This window comes from Taudactylus pleione, unplaced genomic scaffold (genome assembly GCF_031769625.1).
Source record: "Taudactylus pleione unplaced genomic scaffold, aTauple2 ptg000086l, whole genome shotgun sequence".
NCBI classification, from domain to species: domain Eukaryota; kingdom Metazoa; phylum Chordata; class Amphibia; order Anura; family Myobatrachidae; genus Taudactylus; species Taudactylus pleione.
Window position 1 is genome coordinate 1,434,578 of NW_028284488.1, and position 12,573 is coordinate 1,447,150.

General features: G+C 46.8%; 1 protein-coding gene across 2 annotated transcripts in view; it reads left to right on the forward strand.

Moving 5' to 3' along the window:
* TNPO3 (transportin 3) overlaps window positions 1-12,573 on the forward strand; it is a 171,605-nt gene that overhangs the window by 100,936 nt on the left and 58,096 nt on the right. For both annotated transcript variants that reach the window (XM_088468653.1, XM_088468654.1), the window contains exons 14-15: window positions 3,178-3,254; window positions 3,420-3,480. In XM_088468653.1, coding sequence (XP_088324779.1) covers window positions 3,178-3,254; window positions 3,420-3,480 — 138 coding nt within the window. The remainder of the gene's footprint in view (window positions 1-3,177; window positions 3,255-3,419; window positions 3,481-12,573) is intronic.

Genomic DNA, 12,573 nt, shown 5'->3' on the forward strand with positions numbered 1-12,573 from the left:
AGGAACCCCCCTCTTAATTGAAAATACCTGCACTTGTAAGAGCTGTAAAATCTAATTTTCAAATAGCAGAGACAGAACCGCAGGCATCCTTTAAACGGCAAAAGGTAATTTTACCAGAATTTTCTTACTCTGATCAGCTAAATGATCATATGAGTGAGGCATGGAATAAGCTCAGTAAAAGATTTCAGCTGCCTAAGCGTTTAAGTTCCTTTTACCCTCTTCCCACTAATGATTGCACTAAATGGGAAGTTCCCCCAGCAGTGCATTCCCACAAGACACGTCTGGTTAAAAATGCTACCTCACCTATCCATACTGCAACCTCCTTGAAGGAGACTACGGATGGAAGCTTGTCTAAAATCTATAAACTCTTACAGGAGCTATTACTCATCCTGCTAGGACTACGCAATGGGTGGCTAAGGCCACTGAGAGTTGGGCAGAGGCGCTAGAAGAGACATTTCCCTCTGATGCTTCGAGGTGACAGCTGTCCTACATATCTCACATTAGAGATACAGCCTCCTACTTGGGTGAAACAGCTATAGGTACAGCTCTCCTAGCCGCCAAGGCATCTGCCACTTCTGTAGTAGCCCGCCATATTGTTTGGTTCCGCTTATGGAAGGCAGATGCAGACTCTAAAATGGCTTTGGAGTCTCTGCCTTATTCAGGGGAATATCCTGTTTGGCCCATAATTGGACAAAATTGTGCCTACCTTGGCAGCTTCCAAGACGTTCCTGCCTTCTGCAGATAATGCGAAGCCTCGGGCGTCATCCTTTCGTTCCCTTTGTCCGCAAGGGAAAGCTAAAGGTCAGTCCTTTTCAAGGCATCAAGCATCAACTAAGGCTTCCAAGCCTAGGGCCAAACAGACCTGGGCTACCAGATGTCCACCTACCAAATCTGAGGACAAGCCTTCAGCCTGACAGAGCGGGCCTCCCCGTGGGGGGCTCCCAGGTTGGGAGGCAACCGCCTTCAATTCACTCAGTTCTGGCGTCAGACCACATCAGATGCCTGGGTAAGAGAAGTGGTGTCCCACAGATATGCCCTGTCCTTCCTGAGGTGACCTCAACAAATGTTTTTCTGCACTGGACCTCCATCGGACCCACGAAAGGCCCTGCTTCTCCAAGAGGACATTCAGTCCTTTCTACTTAGGAGTAATAATTCCAGTCCCCTCCACACGACGAGGGAAGGGCTATTATTCTATCCTTTTCTTAGTTCAGAAGCCCAAATGGTTTCAGCTGCCTATTCTCAATCCTCAGTTTCTATTAGTGTTCCCAGGTTTCGTATGGAAACCCTCTGCTCTATTATCCTGGTTATGGAGTCTGGGGACTTCATGGTGTCTTTAGACATTCAGGACACATACCTACATGTACCTATAGTGCATTCTCATCAACAATATCTCCAGTTTGCTATACTACAGCAACATTACCAATTTCAGGCTCTGCCTTTTGGCCTTTCAGCGGCTCCTCGGGTCTTTACCCAAGATCATGGCAGTTATGGCGGCCTATCTTCGCCGTTAAGGGATCAGACTGCTCCCATATTTAGATAATATTTTGCTGTTGGCCAACTCCCCAAAAATTCTTCACCGCCTTCTACAGATAACCGTTGCCTTTCTACAAACGCAAGGTTGGCTGATCAACTGGAAAAAGTCTTCCTTGACACCTTCTCTAAGAATGGTACATCTGGTAGCCCTTCTGGAATCACAGGTTCAGAGAATTTTTCTAACGACAGAAAAAATCTCTCTATTACAGCACCAGGTGCGCAGACTACTGCACAATTGCGGAGTGTCAAATCACTCTGCAATGCAGACCATGGGATCCATGGTGTCCACCTTTGACATGGTGGAGTTCGTTCAGTTTCACTCCAGGCCCCTACAACACCTGATCCTCTCCAGATGGAACAGGCTGCCTCATTCCATGAATCCTCTCCCTGGATGCTACAGACATCCGACTTGGTTCTTGGACTCTGCCTAGCATCTCTAAAAGTGCTCGTCTCTGCTCTGTCCATCTGGTTCCAGCACAGAATTGCTCCTCTACCAGATGTTTACACCTTCCTGCAGGGTGTTCTACGTATACAACCTCCCTTTGTCCCTCCTGTGGCTCCTTGGGATTTGTCAGTGGTGCTCCACGCACTTCAGGAACCTGCTTTCGAACCCTTGGAATCAGTGGATGTCAAGTGGCTCAGTGCGAAGACTGTTTCTTCTGGCTATGCATCTGTCCATAGGGCATTAGATTTAGGGGCGCTTTCATGTCGCTCCCCATTTTTAATCTTTCATCAGTACAGGGCTATTTTCAGAACGTGCCCGGGCTTCCTTCCCAAAGTGGTTTCTCGTTTCCACGTTAATTAAAATTGTGGTTCGACCTTTCAATCACCAGACCTCTCTGCAGGTGAGGCCTCTTTGGATGTGGTCCGTGTTCTAGAGATTTACGTAGTTCCATCAGGAAATCAGACTCCCTTTTCATCTTAGCTGGCCATCCCTTCTTATGGAATCCATATAACAGACTGTGGCCAGATGTAGTCACATGACTGGTCTCACAGGCTTACGCGCAGACTACCCTTCCTGTGCCAGCTTCAGTATCTCTGTGGGTCCTTCGTGGGCAGCCCAGCGTGGCGCCTCTGCTGAACTACTATGAAAGGCGGCTACGTGGTCTTCTGTCCACACCTTTCTTAGGTTCTATACCTTTGATACATTTCCCTCTCAGGAGGCTTCCTTTTGGGCGCAGGGTTCTCCTCTCGGCTCAGGAGGGTCCCCACCCTTGAACTGCTTTAGGACATTCCAATTGTGTCCCTGTTGAGCACTATGGAGAAAAGAAGTGACCCCCAGGGGCTTGATTAAAAATAGACATTTGGGTGGGGATATAAAATAGCACAAAACATATTGGAATATTTTAAAGTGCTAAAGTCCTTTAACAAAAAAAACCCTTTTTAACCCACATACCAGTGTCCCCTCAATGGATACTTGATAAAGTGGTACATTTTATCGATGAAAGCAATACTGTAGCAATAATAATGTGTAATCTTGAAATGCAAAAAAAAAATTGGGGGGTATGTCCTGAAAGTGGAAATTATCCTTATGTAAAGGGCAAATACTTTTAAGCACTTTAACCTGTTACTATTGCAAAAATAATTGTGTATGTACCTCATGGTTATTATATCAAGAAACATGTTTCCTATGTTTCTGTTTAGCTTCTTTCCCAAGACCCTAACAATGGCATATCTTCTGACCCCACAATATTTCTGGACAGACTGGCAGTCATCTTCAGGTAGGTTTTCCATCAGCAATGTCTAATTGCTTTTCTTTTCAATGTATGTTTGCTTAAAGGGGTTATCTTCAGTGTGTATTTTACGTTCAAACATTGTTGCATTGAATTTTGATGTTTCTCAAATAATAAAGTGCATGCTCTTTATCTATTCCTTGTTCTTTTAAGGCATACCATTCCCAATGTGGAAAATGGACAGAACCACCCGTGCCAAAAAGTCATCCAAGAAGTAAGTAACCAAAGGTGGTCTTGAACTTGTGTGCGTGGATATATTGGAGAGCATGTACAGATGGGCCCAGCTAGTTTGTTGCTCATAGCACGACATTCAGGCTTTTGAGTCGCGCCTTCGGGACATTGCGTGATGGCTGTATAGTGGAGCACCATGGCGTTCTACAATTTAAGAGAATCCACGGCATGTAATACACCGCTTAACCGCTTGGTGGCGAGTGCTCCACTTAGTACTATGGCGAAACACAACAATGGTGGAAGCAAATCTCATCAATATAAAACTTCCCTGACACATAACATGGAATCATCAAATGACTCCCAATCTCCTTTAACACTGGGTAATCCCTCGTCCCCCAAATCAGACGCTTCCCAAGAAGACACACCGATTTCTCCTTCATCCACTAGGGGACACTGGAGCTTCATAATAGTGGGGTATAGACTGTGCGTTGAGTTGAGCCTGGCACTTTAAAAATCTACAAGTGTGACTGGCTCCTCCCCCTCTATGCCCCATCAGCCCCAGTTTTTAGAATGTGCCCGAGTAGAGTCGGTGCACAGGGGCTGTCTCCAGCCCTTAAATTAAATAAAATTTGTAAAAGAAAAAATCAAAGCAAGAGGACAGGCAGACTGTTGGCTGTGACAGTCTGCCTGCATCGTGGGAGCCGCAAGAGAGGGGACCACACGGCTACTGCAGCCTGTGTCCGGTCACCCTATGGAGGGGAGGCTGCTTTAGGCAATTAAGGAGTCATCAGACTCAGCGGGGCCCGCCACAGCTAACACTGGCTTGTGTCCGGGTCCCCACTCTCCCCTCACTGCCCAGCGCTCTGGCCGCAGCAGCCCGGTAAGTAGCACACCTCTCCTGACTAGCAGGAGAGGTGTAAATAATCTGCTGGGTCTGGTAACAGCGCGCGACTGTCAGTGCCACGCTGGTGTTGCGGAAGAACACCTGCGCTGGCTGTTAGGTAGGCGCGCTCAGAATGGCGGTCCTACCTCTGCGTGCCGGTGCTTGTGTAAAAGGCACCGGCACGTTTATCACTGGCGGCGGTCGTGCCGCTGGCCCCCGCTGTCAGTTTGGGGACACATGAACGTAAGTGTATGCCGCGCGCATACAATAGCGGCGGCCATTAGGAGGAGGAGCGTATAGGTCCCTCCTCCTCTTCCTCCTTCACTGCCTGGGCTAGTTTGGCGCGCTCTGAACGGGAGTGGCGCCTAAGAGAGAGGAGCTTCTACATTCCCTGAAGGCACTGAGCGGAGGGGGAGAGGAGGAATCTGACCGCTTCTACAGGGGGTCTGTAATTACAGAAGGTGGTTTTAACTACCTTCTGGTCCTATTGACTGCTCCTCCCTTATATTGCCTGTCTGCCCCTGTTACTGAGTTGTATTATTCTTGAAATTCTGCTCCTCCTATATTGCTTTGCCTGCATTTTGAGTAGCATTATTATTGAAATTCTGCTGCTCCCTTATTGCTCTGTCTGCTCCCATACTTGAGTAGCATTATTATTGTAATTCTGCTTCTCCCTATACTCCTTCTGCATTCCTGAGTTGTATGTGGTGTATGTCTGTGAGTACATGATGACATCCAGGACAGAAAAAGCTGCATCACAAAAGCTGTTTGCCTGCACTAAGTGCAGGAAGAAATTTACCCATGCTCGCTCCGAAGGGTCTTCCCTGTGCGAGACGTGTGAAGCAGAGAGTGCTAACACGCAGTCTGTCACTCCCTCCTTCATAAATAGTTTGGCAGGGGTCATGGCAGATCTTTCTTCTGAATTAGCCGCTTCCCGTAGGGAACGGGAGGCTGCCAGAGATCTACCTGGCACATCTCACCCTTCTTTTCTAGCAACAGAACCAGCGTGGGCTCAGAATTTAGTCCGCTCGGTGAATAGCCTTGCTCAGGCGATGGGTTCTGCGTCTAAAGCTCCTGAAGCTACGGTAAGTCGCTCATCTAAGAAGAGGGCTCTTAAGGCGGTTCTCCAGTCGGATGAGGATTCGGCAGCGGATCACTCGTCTCAGGAGGAAGGGGAGATGCTGGACGAATCAGACGTAGAGACTTACTCACAAGAACCTGAGGCAATGCAAGGTATTGATGCACTCATCCTAGCGGTAAGGGAAGTTCTTAAGATTTCTGGCCAGGAAGCTCCAGAATCGTTAGAAATCTCCTTATTTGCCAGGTCACAGAAGATGGCTGTCACATTCCCTGTTTCTCTCCAGTTGGACGAACAGATGACGGCAGCCTGGCAGAATCCGGACCGTAAATTCCAGATTCCTAAGCGTTTTTTCTCTTTCTACCCATTTCCTGCGGAAAATAGGAAGAGATGGGAGACCCCGCCACCTGTGGATTCTTCGGTTTCTCGGTTGTCAAAGAGGACCACGTTACCTGATCCAGGAGCTACTACATTGAAGGAAACCTCAGAGCGGAGATTAGAAACCACTTTGAAATCCATTTATACGGCCACGGGTGCACTTCTCCGGCCGGCCTTGGTAGGATCTTGGGTCAACAAGGCTGTGGAAAAATGGGCGGAACAATTGACTGAGGGTCTTAGATCCAACACTCCGCGGGCAGATCTGATTACCTTGGCAGAACATATTCAGGAGTCTGCTGTATACTTAGGAGACGCCTCCAGAGATATCGGCCAGGTAGGCGCTAGGATTTCTGCTTCGGCGGTCTCTGCTCGCCGGGCACTTTGGCTTCGTGCCTGGCAAGCGGATGCGAGTCAAAAAGAGCAGTGGAAGCTCTTCCTTTCACAGGCGATATTTTATTTGGTCCAGAGCTGGACAAGTGGATCTGGCTGGCCACTGGAGGTAAGAATACTTTTCTACCTTCATCAGCACCTCCGCCGCGTCGCTCGTTTAGGGGACCTTCCTTTCGTTCCTTTCGAGCATCTGCAAGATTTCAGGGACGATCGCGAGGTTCGTCTTCAGCGGGGCGAGGAGGCCGTGCTAGAGGACGTCGTGCTAGAGGACGTCAAGCAAATAATGCCCGCCGTCCAGATCCCAAGGCAGCAGACAAGCCTGTGGCATGACGTGCTCCCATCCCATCTCGGAAATCCGAAGGTGGGGGCTCGTCTCCAGCGTTTCTCGGAGGTATGGAGACGGACTTCTCCAGACACTTGGGTTCGAAATCTGGTATCTCAAGGATACAAGATCGAGTTCGCTTTCACTCCTCCTGGGCGTTATTTTACAACAGGTTTGCCCGTCGATTCCTTGAAGCAACTAATTTTGCGTCAAGCGATCGAGAAACTTTTGGTGGCCGAGGTCCTTGTGGCGGTTCCCACTGCACAAAAACAACAAGGATTTTACTCAAACCTTTTTGTGGTTCCGAAACCAGATGGGTCAGTCAGACCCATTCTGAATTTGAAATCCTTGAACCAGTATCTTTCATTTCACAGGTTCAAGATGGAGTCTCTCCATTCTGTCATTGCGGGACTAGAGGCAGGAGAGTTTCTGGTGTCGATCGATATCAAGGACGCCTATCTGCATGTCCCAATTTGGGTTCCTCACCAGGCTTTCCTCAGATTTGCCATCAGGGAAGCTCATTTCCAGTTTCAGGCCCTGCCATTCGGTCTCTCGTCAGCTCCCAGGGTATTCACCAAAGTGATGGCCGTCATGGTGTCTCACTTGCGCTCTCGGGGGGTGACGATAGTTCCATACCTAGACGATTTACTCATCAAGGCTCCGACGGCAGAAGTCCTTTTACACCAAGTGTCCCTTACACATCAGATTCTCATTCAACATGGATGGATTGTGAACTTCCAGAAGTCTCAGTTGATGCCGTCCCAGAGACTTCAGTTCCTAGGAATGATTCTAGACACTGTTCTGCTTTGTATATTCTTGCTAAGGGACAAGGCCATAGCCATACATGAGCTGGTTCGTCTGGAGCTCAGACCCAGGAAAGTATCTGTGCATCTTTGCATCCGTCTCCTGGGAAAAATGGTGGCTTCCTTCGAGGCCATCCAATTCGGCAGATTTCACTCCAGAATTTTTCAACTGGATCTTCTGTCTCAATGGTCAACGGCTGGTGCGTCTGTCTCCCCAGACCCGCATATCCTTGCTCTGGTGGCTTCGGACGGAGCATCTGTTAGCGGGTCGGCCCTTTGGAATTGGACCTTGGTCACCACGGACGCCAGCCTCCGCGGATGGGGAGCGGTGGTTCTGGACAATCACTTCCAGGGGCTTTGGTCGCAGCAGGAGTGCCTTTTACCAATTAATGTTCTCGAACTGCGGGCAGTCTACAGAGCTGTGATACAGGCTGCTCCTCTGTTACGAGGACTTGCGGTTCGGATACAATCCGACAACGCCACGGCAGTGGCATACATAAATCGCCAAGGAGGAACCCGCAGTTGGATGGCAATGAGAGAAGCCAGTCGCATCCTTCTGTGGGCAGAAAGACACGTAGAGGTCATTTCCGCAGTGTTTATTCCGGGAGTCGACAACTGGGAAGCGGACTACCTCAGTCGTCAGGATCTTCATCCCGGGGAGTGGTCCCTTCATCCCGAGGTCTTTCATCAACTGGTTTGCAGATGGGGAAACCACAGATAGACCAGATGGCATCTCGGATAAATCATCAACTACCCCATTACTGCTCCAGGACCATGGATCCGGCAGCGGTGGGAGCGGATGCTTTACTGATCCCTTGGCCGTACAGCCTTGTGTACCTGTTCCCGCCGTTTCCGCTCCTCCCTCGGATTCTCAAGCGGATCAAACGAGAGTCGTCCACAGTCATCCTAGTGGCTCCGGATTGGCCTCGTCGGGTTTGGTACTCCGATCTATTATTCCTTCTGGCAGACGAACCTTGGCCTCTTCTGCTACGATCGGACCTTCTACAACAGGGTCCATGTGTGTACCCAGATTTACGGCGCCTTCATTTAACGGCGTGGCTATTGAGACCGCCATCCTAAGAAGCCATGGTGTTCCGAGGTCGGTCATTCCTACCATGCTTAGGGCTAGAAAACCGGTAACATCAGCGCATTATCATCGCATTTGGAGGGCTTATATCTCCTGGTGTGAAGGTCGTGGATCCTCCACTTCCTCTTTTCATTTACCACGTCGTCTTCTTTTTCTTCAAAAAGGCCTCGATGCGGGCTTACGCTTGGGATCGCTTAAAGTGCAGATTTCTGCTCTTTCTATTTTTTTCCAGCGTCGCCTAGCTCTGATTCCGGAGGTTCAGACCTTTTTTTCAAGGGGTACTTAGAATTCAGCCCCCCTTTGTGCCACCCACGGCTCCTTGGGACCTGAATCTTGTTTTATCTTTTCTTCAGTCATCCACCTTTGAGCCTTTGCAGGAGGTGGAATTGAAGTATTTGACTTGGAAGATTATCCTTTTATTGGCCCTGGCTTCGGCCAGACGAGTGTCTGAACTTGGAGCCTTGTCCTGCCGTTCCCCTTACTTGATTTTTCACGAAGATCGGGTGGAACTTCGTACCCGCCCTTCCTTTTTGCCCAAGGTGGTCTCGGGTTTTCATCTGAATCAGCCGATTGTAGTGCCAGCGTTGTCGGACTCTTCTGGGGATTCTCACTCCTTGGATGTGGTTCGGGCACTTCGCATTTATGTGTCCCGTACTGAGGGGCTACGTAAATCAGAGGCTCTGTTCGTCCTTTATGATGCTAATCGGCGTGGCTGGCCTGCGTCTAAACAAACTTTGGCCAGGTGGATTCGTCTGACTATTCGTCAGGCATATGTTGCTTCTGCTCGACCACCGCCGGTATCCATTTCTGCGCATTCTATGCGCTCTGTGGGTACTTCTTGGGCGGCACGTAGAGGTGTCTCGGCTTCACAGCTTTGTAGGGCAGCGACGTGGTCTTCGGTTCATACTTTTGTACGTTTCTACAGATTTGACACTTTTGCGGCTTCTGCTTCAAATTTTGGTCGTAGTGTCTTGCAGGGCGTTCAGCACTCTCCCCCCCAGGAGGGTAGCTTTGGGACGTCCCCACTGTCATGAAGCTCCAGTGTCCCCTAGTGGATGAAGGAGAAAACAGGATTTTGGTACTTACCGTTAAATCCATTTCTCCGATTCCACAGGGGACACTGGACGCCCACCCAGTGCTTCTTGCCTGTTCTCAGTTGCTTGTTCTGCTTCAGTTCTGTTGCAGTTTGGTCTGTTTTCGTTGTGTGACTGTTTATTCCTGCAGCCTGCTGTGTTCTTGCAGTGTGTCAGTATGTTGGATTGTTTCTTTTCCTGTTCTCCTTCTCTGTTCTTCAGTCTGTTCTCCGTCTCCTCTCGGGCTCAGTTCTTTAAAACTGGGGCTGATGGGGCATAGAGGGGGAGGAGCCAGTCACACTTGTAGATTTTTAAAGTGCCAGGCTCAACTCAACCCACCGTCTATACCCCACTGTCATGAAGCTCCAGTGTCCCCTTTGGAATCGGAGAAATGGATTTAACGGTAAGTACCAAAATCCTGTTTTTTCACCTGATGGACAAAAAACTAGAAAACATCCAGACGTCCATGGATAAAAAAACTTGACACCATTAAGTTATCTATCAACACAATTCTCTACAGATTAGAATCTAACACTAAAAGGATAACTGATCTCGAACAACGCACTAGCGATAATGAGGATGCCTTTCTTACCCTAAAAAATTTGGTAGATTTAAAATCTAAGGCAATTGAGGAATTAACCGATAAACTAGATGATCAGGAAAACCGCAATAGACACAACAATTTAAAGGCAATGACCTCAATGATCTACTCAGTGTTGATCTCATTAATGTACTCCAGGTTCCTACAAATGCAGGTACTGTAGCAATTGAACGCTTCCATCGCATTGGTCCAGAACGTAACTCAAAAAAACGGACCCCCCAGACAGGTGATAGCCAGATTCTTGGATTTCCGTGACAAGGAAAATATTTTAAGGGCATACCGCAAGACTAATTCCCTTCAAATCTGCGACTTCACTGTCCTAATATTCCAGGACTTCTCAGTTGCGATTACCCACAAAAGAAGAGAATTCAGTCCTATTTGCAAGTTTCTCTTCGAAAAAATAATCAAGTTTGCCTTACTATACCCAGCAAAACTAAGGGTTATATTAGATGGTAAACCAACCATCTTCGATTCCCCACAGGCAGCTAGATCTCATTTTGACATAAACGCACATGCTACTGCTGGGGCAATTCAGTCCCCTCCTAGCGGTTGAATACATTACCTCCTTCTGAGGTGATATGATACATATATTTATTAACACATTGAGTGTAAGAATCTTGCAGTGATAAGTTTAGTGTACTAGGAAAAAAAAAAAAAAAATCTCAGACTTCAATCTGTTGGCTTACCTTTGGTTAAAAAAGAAAAAAAAATGTAAGCATGGTCATTGTCTCTTTCTTTTCTTTTCTATTCTATACTTGCTCCCTTTTTCTCATTTCCCCCCTTCACATTCCATGCGGCGGACATGGGACATCGAGGTTCCTAATAATATTTATATCAACACACACTTCTATTTGTTGTATATACACCCAAGAGCTTAATCGTCCAGCCAACTGGGACGGGACGATAGCTCTATTGCCAAATTCGACTAATATTAAAGAAATCACTAAACGTGGAATTGGCTGATAGCCATTTCTCACCATTTTTAGCTTATTAAAAATTAGTTCTAAGACACATATACGTTTCTTCTCCTGGAATGTGGCAGGAGTAAACTCTGCTATAAAAAGAAAAGTAAATACATCAAATCCTTCCATCCTGATATAGTGTTGCTGCAGGAGACTCACTGGGTTGAAGGACCTTATGCTAAATTATCAGATCCCTGGATTGGGGAATTTATTGCAGCCCCCTACATCCGTAAACAAAGAGGAGTTGTCATCCTTCTTAATAAACAACTTCAAAATAACATTTTAAACTCAACTATTGACCCAGAAGGTCGTTTTATCATATTAAAGATCAAAATCTTTGGAGAACTGTTTACTATACTAAACATTTACGCGCCTAATGTCCCTAGCTTTGACTTTTATACAAAAATCTCGAACCTACTAATGAAAATGGATACTCCAAACCTCATTGTTGGTGGAGATTTTAATTTGACCATTGGTGCATCTCTCGACAGAGCTCCTACTCTAACGACACACACACATCAGGCCAAAGAGACGGAATACGTTTACTGCTCTCACACCATAATCTAATAGACCCCTGGAGATTATTAAACCATAATAGCAGAGAATACACCTTTTTCTCTCACGTACACAATACCTTTACTAGGATTGACCACATTCTTACAGCAGATTCACTAATCCCTAGGCTACAGAAAGTATACATTAGCAATATTCTCATTTCTGATCACACGCCCATATACCTTGATATAGAACTCCATACCCCTCATAATAAGAATGTAACTTGGTGCTTCCCATCATACTTATATTCCAAAGATGAATTCAAGAGCTACTTAAAATGTAAATGGGAAGATTACGTAGTCACTAATCAAACACATCAAAATAATCCGGCTTTGCTTTGGGCTGCTTCAAAGGCTGTTATGCGGGGCCACATCATCGCTTATATATCTCGGAAAAATAAAGTTCGGAGAGAGAAAATGCTAATACTTAACCAAAATCTAAGTAAGGCCTATCACACCTACTTACAGGACCCGAACGAAACGAATAAAACTCTATATATCCAGCATAAACACTTAATGGAGACCTTTGTCTCTAACGAGGCTCAAATGAAGGTGTCTTATACCAAAAATAGATACTTCAGATGGGGAGGTAAGGCGGGCAAATTATTATCATATATGGTTCGCCAGCAAGCCAAACGACGGTATGTCACAAGATTAAAACACTCAGGAACCTATATCACTTCTCAGTCAGATATAACACCTCAATTCCACTCATATTTCTCTGCACTTTATACAGCCACCCCAGACTCTCCTCAATTATCAAATTCCTTACTTGTGGAAGCAAATCTTCCTAAATTAGAATCCTCACAGAGAGACCTAATGGAAGCTGACATAACAGCAGCAGAAATTCGCCAGGTCATTGGGGCCCTGAAGCTTAACAAATCTCCGGGGCCAGATGGGTTCAGTGGCGAATATTATAAACTTCTTTGTGAAGAATTAACCCCAACCCTTACTTCTCTCTTTCAACTTATTCTAAAAGGTCAGGCACAATACCCGAATTTTAAT